Consider the following 23,109-nt stretch of genomic DNA (forward strand, 5'->3'; position numbering starts at 1 on the left):
AACGTGCGCGGACCGATCAGCTGACCCATGACGCGCTTTGTTATTGTGTATAGCGCAGCCTCTGTATGCAGACGTGTCTTGTTAGCTACATTTACTGGCTGTTTTTTCTTCACACTGAGGTGTAAAACCTTTCCTGTCTCCACACTGGACCGTGGTAGAGTGTCACAGGGGAGGTGCTGGAGCGCTCACTCCAGGGTTTGATGTCCTGTTGTGGGCTGGAGCTGGGACAGGGATGAGGCCAGTCTGGGACAGAGCGTGACTTGGTTTATGACTTTGTCACAGCCAAACTGCACAGAAGCGCACATTCAGAGCTGGACACGCACCGGGCACCTCTTCACTTCTGGAGAGACCTCACTCACTCGGCAACCCCTCCCACATGCAGCGGCCACACACATAGAGGAACAGCCACCTGCAGCACACACTCTACATTCACTCCTACAAAAGCCTATTTTAAGGCTTGGAACGCATTATTGCTTTTTCCATTCATTGTAATGGGAAAAATCAATTCAGATTTCGTCGAGAACCGAGGTACCACTGTACATACCTGTTGCTCACATATTAACATTAGCATTGCAGCTGGCCTCCTCAAAAACAGTGGCTTCTGCCAGGAAATCCTCATGAGTCAACATTTCTTTGATACAGCACCACACACACACCACTTAAGAACCGTACCATAAACCAACCGTGGAGCGCTGAAATGTTTTAATGGTGTTTTTCTGCCTGAGTGGACGTGTAACTGCTGCACTTTTTACCGTCTATCACCTCGATTTTCCTCCCAGCCCACATTGACCCGCCGGCCGCTCTGGAGCCACTAAATCAGCAAGGTTATTGATGAGAAAGCTCTCTGTCCGCCTCCATAAAACACAGGAACACCAGGGAAAGCGCCTCATGACTCACAGCTAAGTGATCTCCTCAGTAATTACATCACACTTCCTGGAAGCCTCTTGTCCAGAACACTGATCTGATTATTTATTTTAAATGTAAACAAAAAAATGTTCAACATACAGACATAAACTTTTAATTCCGTCCAGATCAGAATTGGGGAAAATGTGCGGCCCGGGGGCCATATGCGGCCCGATGCCTGTATTTTCGTGGCCCTTTTGATGTCACATTAAATCTATCACTGATATGTTCTCATTTTTCTGCCTTTTTTTGTTTTTTTTTTCTCTTTCAGTCACCACCACCAGATCAGCAATAAATATAGCAAGTTCTTGTTTAAAGACTTCACATTAAAGACTTATCATTTTTATGTGTTTTTCATGTTCCTCAAAATACATTGAAAGAATACTGAAAATAAATTTTCAAATATTATTTCAATAATTTGAAATAAAAAAGCCTTTTTATCTTGAACGTCTGGTCCGTAGTTATGTTGATTTGTATTCAAATTAAATGCATATAAAAATATTTAAACAGGCTTCATGGCATATTTACACTTCTTAATATCCTTATTTACATTTAATATTTTAGGTTCATTTTGCCCTTGTTACTTATACTTAAGTATATATTTAGGATATTTTTCTGCCATGTTTTCTGTCATGTCTTTCTTTTGATGATGGCCCCTCACAACAGTTACAGTTTCTCATGGGGCTTTTTAAGAAACTGAATTTCTGGTCTAGATTTTTTTTTAAATTTCACTCTCATTTCTGAGTATTATTTTGGGATGCGTGCAGTTATGATGACAAGTGAGCCCCTCTTAAACTTACTGGAGCGTCTCAAAATAAATTTTAAATGAATATTACGTAGGCAGATCTTTTGCTCTCTGTTCAATTATTTAAAACATGAGCACATTCCTCAGAATGACTGGATCACATTTCATAATTTGCAAGAGAAATGCATCATTTTGTACAGTTTATTTCCCGCTGTCCGACTGGTTTGTGTCCCTCCCCCACAGACCTGCCTTTAAGTGCAGCGTGTGCTGATTCAGCCAGGGAAACATGAGCGTGTGAATGTGTGTCAAATGATTGACTAATGTAGACTTCACTATACACCCATCTGCCTCCTCAGCAGCTCGGAGATGCACCGGAGAAGGTGAGGAGGAAAGCGTAAAGTGACATCAGTCATTGATGATGATGATTTCCAGCGAAGGGTTAAGTGCAACGGACTGTGAGAGTTGTTTTAAACTGCGACAATAAATTTAGTTTCACATTCCTGCTAGTCATGTAAACAAATAGGTGCGTGACACCTCAATGAATTGTTGCTCCACTCTCCATTTACAATATCAAACAATGACCACTAAAAAAACGTTGCGTCGTAGCATCCAAATCCAGCGGATGTTACCCTAGTGCCCACTGTCTTCATGGGCATGTGAGTTTCCTCAAATTTCAAACTTCCAAAACCTTCTTTAGTGATTCTCTGGTGGGTTGCAACCTAGACGTGGGAAGGTCGGGAAGCCATTCTTCAGTGGGTCGCCGGCCTTAGTCTGGGGAAAAAAAAATCTGCTGCAGGAATGTTTTATTGATTGATTTATTTATTTCATGGAGTGAGTGAAGTCAGGCGGACAAATCTATAAACAAACAAAGCAGTCTCACTCGATGACTTGGCGATAGTGTTAGGTGGAGGAGGTTTCATAACACCGTACTGAAGGGTCGATGACGTTTCATGAAACAGCGTCCTGATTTCCATGGGCCACCAGATGGCACTGTCAACAACTAATCCTATGAAACCTCACATCATTTCTAAACCAAGAGCGCAATCTAGTGGGCTCGGAAATTGGGACGCTGTTTCATCAGCCCTGCAAAACTGTTTCATGATACCTCATCGACCCATCACTAGGTGCCACCATCCTCCCCAGCACCAGTGGACCATAGGTCTCTTCGATGCCTGAGATTCCTGATGCAGGCAAGACTGCTTGCCCAGGTAAGTTAAATTGAAATTAAGTTAACCCATGATTTAAAATAATTTTACAGGATTTCCACCAAAAAAACTTTCAAAAATAAAAATAAAAATAGTTTTTTCCCCACCTCTGGTAAACTGGGGTTGATTCCAGAATTGAACCATTAATGTTGAGGAAACACAATAGCTTCCTTCCAATCTGTTTTTTCTCCTGGCAAACAGAAGTATATGCAAGAGAAAAGTTGCTGGTTGTTCCTGGCTCACTTTAAACAGGGATCCAAAAAACAGCTACACACCGATATGACGCTGCTGCTGGGTATCTGCAACGGTGTCCGCGCCTTATTAAAATTTTGTTTTTCTTTGGCGCGCACACACCCATTGTATCCGGCAGGATGGCTTATCCAAGAAACCTGATTTCCCAACATGAAAAGTGCTTCCTGCTATTCAGCAATTCCTCACCAAAGCGTCGTCATTCTGTCTCCTCGCACGCCGGCCGGCCTGTTTATGTGTATATGGGGTGGAAATGAGCCTCAGATTGTATCAACCCTGTTCCACGTGTTGTGGTTTGGCGTGTATGGAAATGACTTCTTATGATGTTTAACTCCAGTGGAGACTTCCCCACCTGATCATGAGGCTGTGGTGCCAAGCAAAACTGACTTTATTACAGGTCAGTGATTGCGCCTTTTTTCTTGTGTGTAGCCATTTTTCCTCCGATGTCTACAGCCCATATGTTACCTATGCTTGTGTCGAGTTGGTGGGTCATGAAGTATTCATTTGTTTTTCTCCTGAATAATGCACAAATGTTCCTGTACGCAGAGCTCATGGCCCTCAAGCACAGGCAGCATGGAGCTCATCTCTTTAGAACAAGTTAATGTTAAAGCAAATCTGTAAAAATTCTGGACTCAATTTGCTCCCTGCAGTTAGCTCATGAAAGACAGGCAGTGACGGCGGGAGCCAATGTAAACACGGGAAATCCTGATAAGTGAAGTTAGTAAGTCGCATTCACAGCTTTAAGCTCCGACTGGCTTCCTAGTCCTCACAGCTTTAATGGATGGCGACAGTGTCGGGAAATTGAGAGCCTAACGAGTCAACAGATAACATAATAACTAAATGTTGGGCAATAAAATTAAAGGGAAAAAAATCATGATGTATTTGGAAATGAACGACTGAGGTTCTTCACCTGTAACTAGGGCCGGGACAATATGCATTCAGGCCGATTCATTTTCCCAATTCTTAGTTGCAGATTCAATTCAGGTTTATATTATGATTTTTTTTTCCCAGTTCAATTTTATTTATATCACGATTGTGATTTCTTCATTTAAAAATAAATGATAATAAAAAGCACGTCACAGTTTCCTGCAGAGATTTAGTCAACATGGTGATTGTATTTGTGTGTTTATATTATTTACTGTCACGTTACTTTTAAGTTACTTTTGAATGAAAGTAATCTGTGAAGTAACTCAGTTACTTTTTAAGGGAGTAATCTGTAGTCAGTAGTTATAGGCCTACTTTTATCTAAGTAACTGTGGCAACACTCTTCACTCTTTCTAAATGTACAGAGCAGTTGTTGTGCAATAACAAGGTGCTAGTCTGACAGTAATATTTTGGAGGCTAAACTGTTTCAGCAATTGAGAACCTGCACTATCACAGAGCAAAACGCAGGTGCAGCAGGTGAGAGAGACGCTGTGGGGGCTGGATAAAATAACCAATATCCACCTTCTTGATCCGCAGTTTTACAGACCAGGATGACCATCGCATGGTTAGTGTTATTCCAGTTGCCACAATCCTCCAGAGCAGGGCTGCCGCTTCTCTTGTAACCACTGTAAAACTTTGGCAAAAGAGACTTTAGTCAGGCCAGACTTCCCATTGCATTTCTAGCCAAGTGACGTATATATATATATATATATATATATATATATATATATATATATATATATATATATATATATATATATATATATATATATACACAATGGCGCTGTGGAGTGACAGTTGACAAGCATCAGCTACGTGAATCCTGAAACAAGTCCTTGGTCTACATTTGACAAATGTATAAACCAATTAAAAGTATCGTATTAAAGTAAATAGCATTAAATAAAGTCAATAGTATAAAAGTAAAGTATTAAACTTCTGAGTTTGATCGACTGCTCTGTCGAGTGGGAGAAGTGCTTGAACTCGGCTTCTGTTTAACAGGAAATGAATATGATGTGGCGTCTTGCCGCCGTCATAATGTGGGAAAAAATCGATTCTGGGCAGAAAAAATGAATAAATATTGTCACAAAAAAATCTTGATATATTTGAAAACCGTTCTTTTGGGGGGACTGAATGGAAACAGGTGGGATGAGACAGAGAAGGCACTTGAATGAGGCCGACTAAACGGAGCACTTGCGAATGCCAGAAGACAAATCAATGTCTCGACTGTTTCATGGATCCACACTGACCTTGTGAGCCCCAGATGAATACTAATGGATTTTAATCTGTTTTTAAACCGTCTGTTCCTAGCTGTTCCTCCAACGCAGAGTGGGTGAAAGCATGCAGACACACAAACGTTGGTCAATATAGCTTTTATTTCAGCAAATTATACATACACTGTAAAAAATGCATCAGTATCATAACCTTTGAGCACGATCAGAGGTGTGATGACTGTGGGGTCGGTTCAGAGAGCGGCTACAGTGTCAGAGGTCTTCAAAACAACGTACATCACGCTCATGAAGCAAAACAGATTGAAGAGCTTCAGAAAGCTCAAGTTTGAAAAAGAAAGTAAAAATCCATGGCGAAAAGAAACTATGGAGAATAAAAGTGTTATTGAAGAAGATGGCACTTTTTACATGGATTTTCAAGTGATGTTTAAAAAAAAAGTAAAGCCCAGCAAAGAGACTGTCAAAGAGTGAGCAAATCTGGTCCCAGGTCTGCATGTAAAGTCACAAAAACGCTACAGAATCCACAAATGTGCAACTGAGCTAAAATCCAGGTATAAACCTTATGCAGATCGGGTACAGGCCGACCGAGCAAAATCTCTCACAGCTTTTCTTATTTCCACAGATGGCTGACCAAACCAAAGCCAGTACCCAAACTAGCGACTTGTTTTGCCTCGAGTTTTTCTGTGCTTCTCTACATTCTATGCAACAAATAGGTTTGAACTATAGAACAGTTTTATAAGAGGAACACACAAGCCAAAACAAACCACCCAAGCCTAAAAATACAGCGTGGTGTTTATTCAATTGAGAACCAGCCTTTTTCTTATGAGATAAAAACATGTTTGGACTAAACTCACATTGTTTTTTGCCTATCAGTGCTGTATTAGCTGTTTCTAGTGATGGGTCGACGAGGTTTCACGACACACTATTGAAGGGTCGATGAGGTTTCATGAAACAGTGTCCTGATTTTCAGAGGCCACCAGATGGCGCTGTCTGCTTTAAAATATTTGGACTTGTACAACTAATCCAGTGAAACCTCACATCATTTTGTCTAAACAAAGAGCGCCAACTTGTGGCCTCTGAAAATAAGGACACTGTTTCATCAACCCTGCAGTACTGTTTCATGACGCCTCATCTGCCCATCACTACTGTATCTTTTAAACCCTGCTTTGATACACCTTAACTCAGAGGCTAGAAGCTGCTAAAATGGTGATTCAGGACCAGTTGCACTTGCGTTGGATTCCTCAGGTGATGGAAGTCGCTCTTGATAGGACGCACCTCTCTGAGCACTGATTCTCAATTGCATTTTGAAACCAAACACTGTCCAGCCACCGCGAACAGCCCTGTTTTGTCCAGTTACTGTGCTACTTCCTCTGTGCTCACAATAAAAGGCACACCTTATAACCTCCACCTTTTCCACTGGACCTTCCGAAAAAATTCATGACAGTGCGAGAGGTTTGCTCTGTTCCACTCTGTGCCTCGGTCACGCTAAGCCACCCCGAACACAAGCCTTAACATTTAACTACTCTGCTGATGATGAGGCTTTCTTTAATCTCTCTGACACTGTCAACATCGGTATATATTTTTTTTAGATCACACACATCATGTGGCTCGAGCAGTTTATAGCGATGCAGTTTAAGATTATCTGTACATGCCTGCGGCCGTTGTCGACCTCAAGCTACAATGTTTTTTTTTTTTTTTCAGTTCCACAAGAGTGAAACAACAGCGTTAGACATGCTGCACCCAATCTGTTTCATCGTCCACGTTCGCCCAACAATGGATTAAAATGGAGATAATAATCCGCTCCTGCTATATTTATATATTTGTGCATGAGGAATAATCTGTCGTCTTATCTTTAATAAAAATGCAATCTTGTCGGACTGGAATGTAATCCAACCGTGTAGCATTAATCCTCCTAATGAAGCATGTCTAACTCTTATCTTGTTCGTACACACAATTTTAGTTACAGTAAAAACCTCAGCTCAAACAAAAGCGTGAAATATCGTCTTATCTACATGGCCGGCATCCCACCTATGCAGCGGGCAAGTAGCTGAGGAGCAGGGGACGGGGAGGACGACGGAAGGAGGAGCGGGTCTCTTTAAACTCTTCGCCTCAGGCATCAACATACTCAAGCATCAGAACGCTGCACAAAGACAGGATACTAGGACACATGGGCTGTCCGATGAAAATGTTTGAGACCGTCGGGTCCTTTTCATGTCCTAGATGTTGGGACATGACTCCAAAACTTTTGCCAGGAATATTTTCTTCTTCTTCTTGTTTTAAACTGATGAACAAAGACACAGAGAGTCCGTGGGCTTCAGGTGGAACGGTCGGCCCGGGGAGTCACCTAGAAACGTGCACTTTGAACAAAACAAAGAGTTTCTGCTTTTTTTTTTTTTCCTTTTGTTTTCAAATTATGACAGATATTCATCGTCATCGTCGTCCTCCTCGTCTTCATCGTCCTCATCATCCAGTCCAGCTTGATCGTTAATGACGAAGGAATCCTCATCATCGTCGGTGAAAACGGAGTCGCCGCTAGCCATGTCGCCAGACGACTCCAAAATCACACCTAGAAGCAGAAAAAAACGTCATTTTCTACTTTTGTGCTGTTTATTTTTTCTAGTGAACATCTTTCTGATAAAATAACAGAAGCGCTGACATGGCAGAATTGTATCTTTGGACGGTAAAGACGGCAATACATTATTCACTTTCCATCATACGTGGGTCTCGCTGACACACCACCTTCAGCATTACATCAGCGTGCGTCTCAGTGATGAAGAGGCTGTTAGGCCCGGACAAAACACGCAAGTCAGAAACCCTTCATATTCAAGTCGTGTACAGCCACGTTGCATAAGACAGCAACAGTGATTTAAGTATCCCACTAGACAACAGGAGTAAATTGGAGCTAATTTACAAAGACCCCTGGCTGTGTTACTCAGTGAAATCAGCTCTTCTTCAAGAGCTGCTGCAGACTTCTGTCGGGTTGTTTTCTTCCAAAATACCGTTTAAACAACTTATTTATTGGCCATGGACTGTGGGCGAACACTGTCAACTGAGGCTCACTTTCTTTTAAATAGTGAACTACGCTCTTCAGCAAACAGGTTTCCATTAGTTTCCATAGATGCAAAACCCTATATCTGGTAATAATGGTGTAATTTAAAAATAAATAATATGTTACTACTAAGTTACTTTTATCGAAGTAACTGTGGCAACACCGCTCACTCTTTCTAAATGTACAAAGCAGTTAATGCAATAACAAGGTGCCAGAACAGGTTCTGACAGTAATATTTTGAAGGCTAAACTGTTTCAGAAATTGCGAGCCTGCATTATCACAGACCAAAACGCAGATGCAGCAGGGGAGAGAGACGCCGTGGGAGCTGTGAAACGCGGCTCACTTTCTTTTAAATAGCGAACTACGCTCTTCAGCAAACAGGTTTCCATTAGTTTCCATAGATGCAAAACCATATGTCTGCCTCATGATGTGGAATCCCGCTTGTTTTACACAGTTTTACAAGGATATTTAACAGAATCCTGCTCACCACAGTCGGCCGGTCCGTGGGTACGAGAGCCAGCCACCTCGTTGCCATAGCGATCCACGCACCAGCACTGGCCGCTGCTGCTGTGGCACTGATGGGACCTGTAGAAGCCGTCTTCATCGCATGACGGCAAATACTGACCTGCGCACAGACAGAAGGACGCGATCAGACATGGAGATGTCGAGCAACCATCTGAGGCTCTTACCGAGCAGCTTCTTCCCTGCCTGCTTTCTGTTGATGCTGGAGAGCTCTGCTTTACAAGGGGAGTCTGATGATGAAGCAAAACAGATCGATAGAGATAAACAGAACGTTTTTTGGTTTTGATATTCAATTTTATTTCAGCAAGAAACATTTTAATCTTTCCACTGAAATTCTGAATATGTCACGTGCCGTGCATTGAATGGCAAATCTGCTCAAGATCAAATGTATCTAGATGGAATCAGACACGACTAAAAAGTCTCAGTTATACCTCTGGATAATACTACGCACCTGCGTATCTCTGGAAGCATGTGCACCATTCAGAGCTGCTGATCACTTTGTCGCCGTGTGTGTCACAGGATTTGAAGAAGGCATCCGAACATGGCTCGTTCCGGTCCAGGTAAAGACTCTTGAGTTCTGATTGGTCCAGCTGAAGGTCAAAGTTGGTGTCCAGGCGGGAAAACATCCACCCCAGAGGATCCTTGCACAGCGGTGAGGCGAGCATCTCGAACTCTGGGTGGGAAGATTACGGATCTGTGCTTTAGGATTTGTTGTCATACTTACGGAGAAGGTTGCCGTAACTTACTGTTCTTCTCTGTTTTTTGGATCTTCACCCTCTTGTGGTTGCCGTTCTCATGCAAGACTCGGAACCAGTCTCTCAGTCGGCTCACCACCTCCTTGAGCTCTAACTCGGAGCACACTGCAACAAACAATCGACAGTTATTCACCTTTTTCACAGTCTTCATGATGTCATGCAACCCAAGCCACTGTCACACCTAACATCTCAAATAGCAACGATTTTCATGGCCAACCTTCACCTCAACCTCCATCTTTTTTGCTTCAACAGAGCAAGAATGTGGTAGAGGAAGTACTAAAGTACTGACATAACTACTCTCACAAACACATCGCCTCGCAGTGAAAGTGCAACTTGGCAACAGACTCGTTCTTGAGTGGTTGGTAGTTTCCAGATACTGATGCAAATTCCCCTGCCTCTGAATTCGCAATAAAAAAATCTGGTCTTAAGTTACCGAAAAGTTACCATGGCGGGTCGAAGAGACAGCAAAAGAAGATTCGGACGTTGCTGTCTCTGGGTCCATTAGATACTTCAGAGGTGCTCATAGCTCTTGTCTTGTCAATGAATATTTCCTCTCATCAAATGTCATCGTAACTTCAAACGCGACATGAGTAATGCGTTAAAGCTGCGATCTTGTCGCCCCAAACATGTCGCAACACCTGCTACCATATTCTATATTAATCCCGCATAAACTTTACCTGGAAATCAGTTGCTTTTGTTGCAATTTAATCGCTGCCTTTATCTTTTTAAGCTCCTTCATTTCCATCGCTGACAAGGTTTTTGCTCTCCGCTGATGGATTTTCTATTTTTATTCTCAAACTTTCCCACATGAAAAAAAAAACAAATTGTGAGCTCCCATTTCATCACGCCGTGTAACTCACCTCTCTTTTCTGCACTCCTGTCTTTAGAGCGAGTGGGACAAGGACACATGCCGGGACATTTCACAGCAATCTTCTTTCCGCTGATGCAGGCTTGGTAATCCAACTTGCACTGTGACGGAACGTTGAAGTGAAATTTAAAACGCCGCTGTATCAGGCTGTGGCTTCACTGTTTTCACTGCATCTACCTTGGTGGAGTAGGTGTGGCTGTCGGTTCCACACACGGGAGACGGGTGAACCACCGGGCAGGGGGTGCACCGGGACCTGGGGTTCTGGTACAAGTTGTCGTCTTTAAAACTGCAAAACAAAAACACAATGATACTAATAACAACGAAAGTGAAACACCGTTTCACTGTGCGTATTATCTGCATCGCAATTACGGAAATGAAACCAGGATTTCGGATTTGAAAGTGATTGTTTCCTGATTTGACAGCAACTGTCTATGTGTGAAATGAGGTCAGGCAACAGTTTTCATCGCAACCTCCTTTAAACACACGCACACATACAGGCCCCATTCATTCCAGTTGGCAGGTCTCTGCGAGTCCACTGGAGAGAAGCACCAGTGCTTCTGGTAATTGGACCACACCACAATGTCAAATACAAATCACATGAGTGCCGAGAAACACAAACAGAGCAGCTGGAAACGAGAAAAGATTCCCCGCCAATGATTTAATGTGGCCGCGAGCGACGCAGACCTCATAATTCAGTGGAAAAAAAACAGGACGGAAGGCGATGATATTAGATTGAGCTCCAATGCCTTTCATTTCTGGTGATATTCGAAGGAATGCCAATGAAAAACCAGACAAAAAACACATCCGCTCAGTGTCCAATTTGCACCCAACAGGGAGGCACTGGGATCTTTTTTTTTTTTTGGCGGCAGACTGCTTGAGTTCATTTTGTGTGTTCTCACCCCAAAAACTGAAGCAGTTTGACTTTAACAGTGTTGACCTTTAGCTGTAAATTAAAACAAGTGCATGTTGAAGGAGTGCTAGATCTTGAACAGAACAAAAAAAACGTTGCCCCTTTCCGACCATGACGGAGGTGAGGTTGTCACATTAAAAGTGACCTTTAAAGTTGGGTTGTGCAGATTTTCACAGGTTCAGGTGACAGCCATGAGTGAGAGTTTCAGGTGCTCAGGTCGGATATAAAGTCATTTTAATCCGCAGAAGCAACTATGTTTATTAAACCTGAGAGTAACTTTAAAGGTAGATGTAGTTGTTGATGGCGTGTGTCAAATGTGTGCGTGTGTAATCGCGACAGTCATGAAGGAGGCATCCATCGATGACAGAGGACAACTAGAGTGCATCCATTGATTTTCCACCACAGACAGATCTTTGACACAAAACGGATGTGAAGCTCATCGAGGCACTTCAACTGTCTCTTGTTTGTGATGACAGTAGTCAGAACAGTCCGCCAAAGTGGCAGGTGTTGTAATAAGGATGGACCATTGGCTGACATCTAGTGTCATGTGAACATGAAATATTTATTTATTTATGTTTAACTTCAATTATCTGATGCATTTTTGTTGATGTGAAATTGACCTGCATCGTTCAGCATCCATTGATTTTAGGACTGTGTTGTCAGTGGTGCTTAAGCTAGCCCTGTTAGCTCACGCACTTTATTCTGGACACCAACCATGAAATAGAAATCTGATTCCAACACGTCATTTATAACAAAAACACAACTAAATGACCCCTTTACTTGTTATTTAGCTGAAAAATCATGATAAAAATATTGTGGAATAAAAATACAATTCAATAATCTTAAGAAATCTTCTAAGTATGTACAGTGATACCTGGGTCCTCGACCACAATCCGTTCCAGAAAGCCATTCGAGAAGTGATTTGTTTTTTCCCATTAGACTTAATGGGAAAAGAAACAATGCGTTCCAAGCCTTAAAATAGTCTTTTGTAGGAGTGAATGTAGAGTGTGTGCTGCAGGTGGCTGTTCCTCTATGTGTGTGGCCGCTGCATGTGGGAGGGGTTGCCGAGTGAGTGAGGTCTCTCCAGAAGTGAAGAGGTGCCCGGTGCGTGTCCAGCTCTGAATGTGCGCTTCTGTGCAGTTTGGCTGTGACAAAGTCATAAACCAAGTCACGCTCTGTCCCAGACTCGCCTCATCCCTGTCCCAGCTCCAGCCCACAACAGGACATCAAACCCTGGAGTGAGCGCTCCAGCACCTCCCCTGTGACACTCTACCACGGTCCAGTGTGGAGACAGGAAAGGTTTTACACCTCAATATGAAGAAAAAACAGTCAGTAAATGTAGCAACGGGGTAGTAACGGGACACGTCTGCGTACAGAGGCTGCGTTATACACAATAACAAAGCGCCTCGTGGGTCAGCTGATTGGTCCGCGCACATTTTTTTCCGGCTTTTTTTCGGGGGGGTTCGAGTTCTGGATTTTAGTTCGAAATCCGAAGCAAAAAAATCTCAAAAATTTTTGTTCGAACTCTGATTTGTTCGGAGTCCGGGACATTCTAAAACCGAGGTAGCACTGTACTTACATTCATTTAGCTCTTGTTACAATAGGATGTAAATCCCACAACACGAGGCCAGACATAGAGTCAAAGACAAGATGACAAGATTTATTTGAATTGAATTTGAATTTGAAAAATGATGTTGTGTGATGGAAGTGATGGATGCTGATGCAAAACATGGATAGTATTTAAGTTTGCTGTGACGAATCCTGCATTAATAATGCAGCTAACCAAGTATATTTAGCTAAATAAAAAATAATAATTTAGGAAAAATTCAAGGACAAAATAAAAAACAAAATAAATGGCTTCATTTGTTCACAAAATGAGGAGGTGTTTTTAAAACTAGGGTTGATCTCGTGCCAGTTATATTGCTGTTATATTGCTGTGTACTGTATAACTAGGAACTTCCAGCAGGTGCTTATCAACATATTTGGGATTTGGGGGGATTAGTGTTTCATTTAAACACACAATGGATGCACATTCAACCAGGAAGGAGTCGCACAATGGAACAATTAGAGATTGGGTTTGGAAAATAAAATGCAAACATCAGGGCCAAAAAGGAGACCAGCATGTTGAGTGGGTTAAAAAAAAGCATCGTGTTTCCAGTGAGGCTGAACACTGAAACGGTGACTGTGGCCTTTCAAGGGCTGAGTGTGATTCTTACCTAACTCTCCTCTGGCTGACGCAAGTGGCCGTCTTGTAATCCTCGGACACACACACCTTGTGGCGACTGCATTTGATCTTCTGACAAGGGTCTTTGGTTGGATCGAGGCCTGAAAACACAAGAGAACAAATGACATCCTGCGCGACCCTGAATTCAGCCACTCTGGTCAGAGATTGCAAACACTAATCCACCTCAGTATAAACACAGATTCCATGCTCTTTTCTCTGTTGGCTCGTAGAGAGTTGGGTGTTTTGGTCTGATGTACCTGAGCGACATGTGAGACATATGTCACCATGATGTCAGCTATCTCCTTACAGCACGTTGACAGTCTCACGACAAACTCCAAGCCGTAATACTGCTAAGGACTCTTACAGCTAAAAACAGATGGATCTACTTATAGACCTCTGACTTGACATCAGCCTCAGCCAGGTCTCAGCACGCGGTCTGCACCCGCACACTGCTCTGGGATCAGTGCTACAGATCCCACCGGCCATAAATATAATCCCAATCTGAAGGTGTGATCTGTATATAATCTATAGACTCTTCATCTGTTGTTGGTGTTAAGTCTGTGGCTTGGTCGCTCCACACTCATCTGATGTGAGAACAGTTTCCCAATGACCTCTCCTCCAAAGAACCTTACTGTAATCCCAGAGCAGCTTTGGCAGATTATCCATCCTCCATCCTCCAACGTGCTATCTAATGCTATTGTTTCCCTGACATGTCTGCGTGGGCGTGTGTGTGTGTGTGACTGTGTCCTCGGGTGCCACTAACTGTAACGCAAAAAGGAAATGAAAACGGACTCACAATTTGTCGATGCTATCTATAGGGAATTCAGAAAGCACAATGTTTAGATGTTGCTTCGCACGACAGAGGCAACCTGCCCGTGCTGCTGTTAGAAGCTGCAACAATGTGGAGAATAGCTTGAAATGAAATTCAGCAGAATAATTTCAGGTGATTTTTATTTGTTTACTTATTTTCTAATTCATAACTTAATGTCAACATCAGTGAATAAAAAATAAATTTCATATTACTGAATAACATGGATACTTATAGTTGTGTTTAAGATAATAATATATTGTTTTTATATTGTTTGGTTTTTTTAAACATAGATTGAATGGATAATAATAATAATAATAATAATAATAATAATAATAATAATAATAATAATAATAATAAAACCACCAGGTCATGTAGCGCTTTTATTAGCATTATTTATGAGCATCTTTGCAGTATATCAACATGTGTATATTATCATACTGTGCTCAGATAAGAATTCCTTATCCCTATTAAATATTTTTTGCCTCCTGAGATTTGCTTTCATTTTATTTTTTTTAATTTAATGACTAAAGTTATTGTAGATAAATCAAAGTGAGCAAATTATTTTGATGATTACATTTTACTTGCTATACTATAGATTCTAATTTTTATTTTTCATTCGAGGATGTTCATAATTAATAACCACCACTTCACAGGAAACTATTACATCTCCTTGTTAAACCATGAAGAGTTAAACCGTGAAATGAAAGGAATTTAAGTTCACGACGTCCAGAGCATCTCTGCCTCTTGTCCAATGCACAGGAGGGAACAAGCTTTCTATTCTCTGGCAGCTCACTTTGAAACTTTATTGACAGTCGTAAACTGTCAAAGTTTGCTTCGTTGTTTAAAAGTTGGCTGAAAACTAAAAACAGAACCAAACAAAGTTGCTCAAAAATGTGAAGAGAGAAAGAATAATTGTAGTTTTGAAGCTGGCGGAGGCAAAGAAGAAGGATTTGGCTGGAAATTACCGAAGTTATTTGGCCCAAAATTGTGAGATTTTTGTTTTTCCTTTAGGACTGACACAGACCACAAACTTGTAATTTAGTCTCAGAAATACATGTGAGATTGTGATAATATTTAAATCTACATTTTAAATCAATAAATATGTATATTTTTGTCATATTGTCCACCCATTTCTGGAGACATTTTTAAACAGATACATTTTCTGGTGCAATATGCACCTGCAAATAACATGCCAAAACAGCTGAGTGCCAGTATCTAAACCTTTTCACAAATTAAAATGGATTTGAGAGGAATGAAGGTTAGCCGCAGTAAGACGGAATACATGTGTGTGACCCAAAACAGTGGTGAGGCCAGCAATGTTGTATGGTTTGGTGGCAGTGGCACTGAGGAAAAGACAGGAGGCAGAGCTGGAGGTAGCAGAGATGAAGATGCTGAGCTTCTCTCTGGGAGTGAGCAGGATGATGATAGGATCAGAGGGACAGCACATGTGCTCAGGTGTTTAGGAGGCAAAGTCAGAGACCACACCACACTAGATGGAGATGGTTTGGACATGTACAGAGGAGAGAGAGAGAGCCAGTACATTGGTAGATGAAGATGTTGAGGTTGGAACTGAAGGTGGAGAGGAAGGCCACAGAGGAGATTGATGGAGGTGGTGAAGGAGGACATGAGGTTTGTAGGTTTGAGAGAAGAGGAAGCAGAGGACAGGGTGAGATGGAGGAAGAGGATCCACTGTGGCCACCCCTGAAGGGAGAAGCCAGAAGAGAAAGAAGAAGAAGAAGAAAGGGGATTTTCTACAGGTCTCTTGACAAAGCACAATTGTGCTTTGGCTGAGGTTCCTTTGGTTGTGTGTCTTGAGATTTTTCCAGTGAACCAAGTGTGTCGTGGCTTAAAAAAGTTGAAAAACATGGGCCCTAAACAAACATATAAACAAACTACAAACTTGTTCATAAAAAAAAAAAAAATCCCAGCCAATAGCGTGATATTTAGGTCCGATTTTCCGACCATTGTCTGCCACAGCAAGTCATTTACTGTCAGCTTTTAGTGTCACATAATATGAATGTACACCAAAGAATGAATCCCAGTTTGTCCGCAACAGTGTAAATAAATCCCACGAACAAGTCAGATTAATCCTTCTGTTTGACATCTTCTTAGAAATGACTTTGCTTTCTCTCTTTCACCACAGCGATAGTGAGCTCCGAATCATTCCAAGACAACATTCTGATCTCAGCTGTCATTCATCGCCGCTTATTATCTGTTTCACGCATTGTGTAACTGCAGCCAAATGTCACGCACAGATTGATTCTGAGCCGTCAGTCATTTGACTCATGGGTAGATCTGGTGACCCAATCCATTCATGCACTCATAACCCCGTGAACGCCAGCGGCAGAAGTGGTCAAATACACTGGTTTAACAGGAACCGATGCCCTGTCAAAAGTGAAGCCGGGTGAAGGGAGAACGCACCTTGATCAAAGCTTTTGGTGGGAGTCCATGTTCCGGGCTCCTGGGGGAAACAGAACCTTCGATTAGAGGACAGAGCTCCAGCAAAATAAATGGCAATGAAGCTGTCATACAAACCTCCACTTCCTTTGGCAGAAAGCAAAACAGAGACAGAGAAAAAAAATTGGAAATTAAGAGGTGTTCAAGTACGAGGCTGAGGTCAAACATGTCAAACATTCCATGCTTCTCTTTAGTTTCAGCTGCTTTTGAACAACCATTTCAAAGACGGTTTAAGGACATTCATGGAAATAACATCCAGGAATGATGAGTGATTTTTTTTTTTTATATTATTTGCCCTTGTTCCGTCCGTCTTGGTTGGCCTTTATCAATCGCTTCACTTCCTCTGCACTTTCTGGACTCTCCTCTTAAAGGTCACCGTCTGGGGAAATGTGAACGTAAAGCTACGCTTTCTTTTCTAAAGGAATACCAAACAAGGAAACACATATTTGAGGATTTAATGAAGGCGACGGAGACAAAGTGGGATCACACATGCGAAAGATCGGCCGGTTTGTCGGTGCACTCTGAATAATGAGAACGCTGTTACCGGGACTCCACACACTGGACCCGACAAGACCACAACAGCGCTTGCGGCCTGATTCCTTAATGGACTCAGCACAGACCAGCGCTGCCTAAGCCACATGAGCACACACATTACACTCTACCAACAAACAGACCCAACGTTGGCTGCCAGATTCCAAACAAACATCAAATATCTCGACGAGAGACTGCACACCAAACGGGCCACCCACTCACCGAAACCAGAGGACACCCAATAGTAGGCCGAAAGGCAGCGTGAGCTATTAAAAATAGCAGCTATTCAGTTCATTCCACGAGTCTTTTTACATTCTTGTGAACAAATCGAGGATGAAGATGCCATTCATGATCCATTCCTCTGTTCCTTTAATACGATGACCCAATTTCCACCCTCCACTGACCAGGAGAGGGACTCTCTCTCTCTCTCTCTCTATATATATATATATATATATACCTGTTCTCTCTGTTGCAGCTCCTGCTCAAGCTTGTCACACACCAGAACATACAAAACCACAGTGAGATGCTTTGAAGTGGAAGAAGCCCCAGGCTCTCTACCTCCACATCGCTCGCTCTCCGTGACACAAACAGCACAGGGCGGACGTGCACAATGAAACAGAAGAAAACCGGAGGGATGAGCGGGAAAGAGGTGTAATCTGTGCCGGAAAGTGTTTGTCGGAGCAAAGCGTGATTTCACAGTTCGCTTTCTCGACCGCTAATCATTTGAATGCCGCTGAAAAGCAGCCAGGTCCAGTTGGCAAACAGCCTGCGGATTGAGACGCACCAGCCAAGGGCCCGGGGGCTGTTCCGGCCATTATGGTGGCACGTACAGTAAATCACTGTCAAATGGGTCCGGAGCGCAACATGACAGGACACGACTGCGTACAAATGTCAGATTAAACCAACGCCGCCACTTATGATGGACGAGCAGAGGGAGGCTCGTAAATCAGCGGTTTAGAAAAAACAAAAAACAAAAAGGGATGGAACATGAAAAAACAGTTGGGTTTTTTTTTTTCACAAAGTTCACATAAGAAAATCATTAAGTTGCTCTAAATATCTATCTATCTATCTATCTATCTATCTATCTATCTATCTATCTATCTATCTATCTATCTATCTATCTATCTATCTATATATATACATATATATATATATATATATATATATTCTCCTTTGTGTACCAAGGTGTTTTCACAAATATGCTGTCAATCTACATGTTCTTCAAGATCAACAACCAACTTTTGTTATTTAAATAACAAAAAATTCAGTTTGATGATGGAGGCTCACTCCAACACTAACAATTACACGACCAACACATTAAGGATTCACCCTCACTTCACAGAAAAACAGCGAGAAACAGGAGCTGTTTAGACCTGCGCTGCATGCTGGGACAATCTTAAGAATCAAGGTAGAGGAAAATCAAGTTGTTTGTTTATATGTCGAGATTGTGTGGCTGTTTTTTTTCCTCTTTACTGAGGTAATGAATTTATATTATATTATATTATATTATATTATAGTGGGGAAAATCAACAGGACACTAAGTCTAACTCTATTTAAGCTACTCCAACAGAAGTTTAAATCCAAAACAAAAAAAAAAAAATCAGATTATTAATGTTGATCTACAACATTTCACTGTCCACACAACTCAATAAAAATGCCTGCAACGGAAAATATATTGCACTATTGAAGAGGACAACTTTCCATGTTGAAACAACTCTTACTATTGAGTTCCCCATCGCCGTATTAGTGATTTCATTTCTTCTCACATTGGACTCTCCATCTCTTCAAGTTACCACTTTACTAGCCAGTTCTTGATCGTCACTTGTTTCGCTTAATGATTTAACTTGCTCTTCATTTCAGCCATTTTATAAGTCTGTCGTATGTAAGATGGAAGAGTGCTCATTTTGATAATATAATCCTTTCTGTGCTGCCTCCTCACATGGGTCCCACACGGGGCTATTTTCCAGGGGCCTGTGGAGCAGCACTGGTTCAATGGTCAAAGTGTTGACAGCAAACACACATTTTAGGTCAACACACCTGAGCGTAGAGTGAAAGAATTTCTCAGATAAATCAAGAGTTCTGCCTTTCGGCTCCATTCTGTCTTTCATTGTGTGGAAATATATAAAGGAAAGAATATTTCATTGTGTTTCACTGAGAACATATGTACCAAACTCAAGGCCTGGGGGCCAAATCTGGCCGGCCAACGTTACATGTGGCCTGCAAGAGATTTCATAGGGTGTAGTTTTGCCCTTCGACTGCCAACTTTTCGAACAGTTGTATAAAGGAGATGTGCTAAAAACCAATATGGGAACTTCCTCTCAACCTTCCACCCCAAAAAAGGTTGTGTGTGGGGCGGGGTTGATGCAAATGTTAAATCAAAAAATTGAGACCAGTTTTTGGGTTCCAGTTCACTGCCCTCGACTTTCTGGTCCAGATGTTCTACTTAGACTGTGTTTAAGATTTTGGCCCCTTCACTGTGACTGAGTTTGACACTCCACCCCATTTCACAAAGCACCAGAAACCAAACCGAAGCGCGTCTCGAGCCCATTTCAACAAGGCTTCAAATGAGACAGATCAGGGCTGTGAGCTGAAGGTCCACCGCTCAAACATACTTAAGATCCACCGAGTTATTGTTGACAAGAGGCTTGCTTGTTAGGACGTATCAAAGGTTTGTGTTTACATGGACGACGGCAAGATTTTGAGGCAATCAGGTCAAAATTGAAACAGAAATAGATACAAAACAAATAAATGTAAAGCCCATGAATGTGTTTTGCTCATCAGTGCAGTTCAGTGTGTTGATAACAGGATTTGTTGAGACTAAACTAACTAATTCTAAAAAGACCAAAAGAAAAGGAAGGAAGACAGACACATACAACACAATTATTTTCAGGAGAAAAAAAATATATAATTCTGTGAAATTGTCTGTGACATTGCAAAGCTAACATTTTCAAAGGAATTTCAACAGCGTGACAAAAGAGTGTGTGTGACCTATTGTCATGCCCCTGTAGCTTTACAGAGAGGAGTATTCTTCAGATCCAAATGTGGTTCTGGTTTGCCTGCAGTTGCCAGGAAACATGAAAAACAGCTTCCATCATGTAAACAAGATGCTAACATTGCATTACACAGTCACACGCCAGACTCAACTTTCTACACCATCTTCGTATTCTTGGTTCCATTACAAAGGCCTGTGCAGAGGTTTCTTGTGTTGGCATGGTCGTATGGATTTTCCGTGAAGCCAGTTGAGACCACACAATATTCAGTTCCGTTTTCACACCCTGTGCCTTTGATCTCAACGACAAAGTTGGACTGCTAATCCTCTGTGCTAACGCACTTTGAAGGAGACAGTAGCTCTGAAGTTAAGAGGTCAGCAGATGGATACGATCCACACATCCAACTTATATCGTGATGTAATAATCTCCACACACACACGAGTGACGCCCCAGTATAGGCGTTAATACAAAGTGAATGTTTCACACAAATTAGCATAATGCTTCCTAAGACGCAGCGCCGTGGCTTCAGTGCTAAACAGCGCTGGAGAATGCCGAAGGGCTCAATGCCATGTGTAATCTTTTCAGCCTCACCTTCTCACTGCAAGGCGTCTGCGAAACGCCTCTGTCGCCCAGTGATTGTGTTGTTGTTGTTGAGACGAAAATCTGATCTCATTGTGTATCTACATATACTGGACTTGTTTTGCTAAATGGCTCTCTATCATATTGGAGGGAGAGAAAAAATAAATCACATGACTTGAGCCGTTTATAATACAATCTGACGTTGGAAGCATGAAAAAGCACAAGGAATGTTTTGTTTGACTTCCACTTCCCTCTGGCGTCAAATATGTTGAAAGATCCAGATCTGTATTTCATGCTGCGAGCTCCCGGAAAAACTTTGAAGCCAGACTCTTATCTCGCAATTCCACGTGTTATCTGAGGGGCCTGTAAAAGAATTAAACCTCATAAACTATTTTTAGTATTCAGAGTCAATAAAGACTGTGTCGTGCTGTGTGTGTGTGTGTGTATCTCTGAATGTTGAAATAATGATGATAATTGTTCGCAGTACGTGTCCAATAAATGCCTTCGTCATTTTTCTAGTGGCATCAAGGGACGGATCGAGTCCTGTGCGTCACAAACGCAGTGCTTGTTCAATACTCAATTGCCATAAGAGGTGATGAAACCATGTGATCGAGGCTCTCCAATCGGTTGCTTCATTGGTACAAAGCATTGCGGTCGTGTCACAAGTGGAACTCTGCCATTTAACAACATCAGAAAATACGAATAAAGAGCAGGGTGGTTGAACAGTTGACCATGAACTTCATAGTTTCACTCCTGCCTCTTGCATCAGCTGCATGTTGACCCCACACTTTGCTCAAGTCATGTGTTACTGGATGAGAATATGTGAAATAAAATGATATTTCTGAGCTGTAAACGGTGTCATTTTAAGGATGAACTTGTCAGTCAAGACGTGCATTTGAGAAGTACACATTGTTGTGTGTCTTTGCCAGAGAAAGTTTTGCATGTTTTGTGTATATAACATGTAGTGGATCCTCCTCTTCAGATGTGATTTACAGTCATGGTTCTGTTTCAACCTTGTGGCCTCAGCTCTACGCCCCCTCACCCCCCCCCCCTTCTTTCTGTCTCACCTGCCTATAATTAGGCCCCCTTTTTTGGAGACCGACTGGAGCCTTGCTGTGATGTTCTGAATGCCTTTTATCTCTGTCGAAGGAGGGAAGAAACCATCGCTCAGTGCTTCCACTGCCTCGCTCCACTCAACAACAATGGGGCCCGACAAACGCGTGATCACAAACCACCGAAGGGAAGTCATGCACCGCAAGACACAAGGAGGAGGGGGCGGGAGAGGACCGTGTTATGGATGGAGTCGCTTATACGCCACTTACATCTCTGAATTTGTCCCATCTCCCCGCGGGCCACTTATCATCCAAAAAATTCCCGCTGTCCGAGCGCGCGGAGACGCAGCCGAAGGCGCACACGCAGAGCAAGGCGACGCACAGCATCTGCGGACACATGAAGCGCACGTCAGTGTTCATCGATGCTGAACAACAACAACATCACATGCAGATATCGGCTCAGAGAAGACAGAAAGAAGGAGAAGGGGCTTTCGCTCTTCCTACCTTGTCGCATCCGCTCCTCTCCATAGACGAGCTCGCTGCCGTTTACTGTCACTAGTGATAGCAGAGTCCTCACTCGCTCTCTCCCTCCTTCCTTCCCTCTCTCTCTCTCTCTCTCTCGTCCTGCACCGGCTGTCTGCGCAGGAGGCCGGGAACGCGCGTATCGGCGTGCCCGCGCCCAGTCCTCCTCCCCTCCCTGGCATTGCAACGGTGACGAGCCAGTGACTTGGCCGCGCGGAAGACATCAGGCAGACCTGTTTTCATGTTCGAGATTTGTTGTCGACTGTATTACCTCCGGCAAGGAGCTGATGTGTTAGACTGCGTTGGTCTTCCAAATAAGTTACACACGGATCTGGATGAAATGTTGATCATATATATATATATATATATATATATATATATATATATATATATATATATATATATATATATATATATATATATATATATATATATATATAGAGAGAGAGAGAGAGAGAGAGAGAGAGAGAGAGAGAGAGAGAGAGATTTTTTTGATTTTTCAAACGCACTTTATTTACATTTTAGTTATATAACAAATTTCATAAAGTGCGAAGTACAAGTTAAAATCAGTTCACATTAAAACCAGA

At 42.2% G+C, this 23,109-nt stretch overlaps 1 protein-coding gene across 1 annotated transcript; it reads right to left on the minus strand.

Annotated features, from left to right (window-relative positions):
• Positions 1-5,380: 5,380 nt before the first annotated feature.
• Positions 5,381-22,673, minus strand: spock3 (SPARC (osteonectin), cwcv and kazal like domains proteoglycan 3). Its single transcript, XM_053857023.1, has 11 exons — positions 22,505-22,673; positions 22,271-22,387; positions 16,813-16,852; positions 13,573-13,681; positions 10,624-10,732; positions 10,439-10,547; positions 9,570-9,683; positions 9,275-9,496; positions 8,991-9,053; positions 8,789-8,926; positions 5,381-7,818 (listed from the first exon to the last, which is right to left on the minus strand). Exons 1-11 carry the CDS (start codon positions 22,526-22,528, stop codon positions 7,664-7,666), a joined length of 1,200 nt encoding a protein of 399 aa, XP_053712998.1. The 5' UTR covers positions 22,529-22,673; the 3' UTR covers positions 5,381-7,663.
• Between the last annotated feature and the right edge of the window lie 436 nt (positions 22,674-23,109).

Source organism: Synchiropus splendidus, chromosome 2, assembly GCF_027744825.2.
Source record: "Synchiropus splendidus isolate RoL2022-P1 chromosome 2, RoL_Sspl_1.0, whole genome shotgun sequence".
In the NCBI taxonomy this organism is placed as follows: Eukaryota; Metazoa; Chordata; class Actinopteri; order Syngnathiformes; family Callionymidae; genus Synchiropus; species Synchiropus splendidus.

Coding starts and splice junctions, on each gene's coding strand:
- spock3 (XM_053857023.1), bottom strand. CDS start 22,528: ATGGAGAGGAGCGGATGCGACAAG. Junction 13,682..16,812: donor CACCAAAAGCTTTGATCAAG/GTGCGTTCTCCC, acceptor TTGTGTTTTCAG/GCCTCGATCCAACCAAAGAC. Junction 9,684..10,438: donor CAGGAGTGCAGAAAAGAGAG/GTGAGTTACACG, acceptor TGTTTGTTGCAG/TGTGCTCCGAGTTAGAGCTC.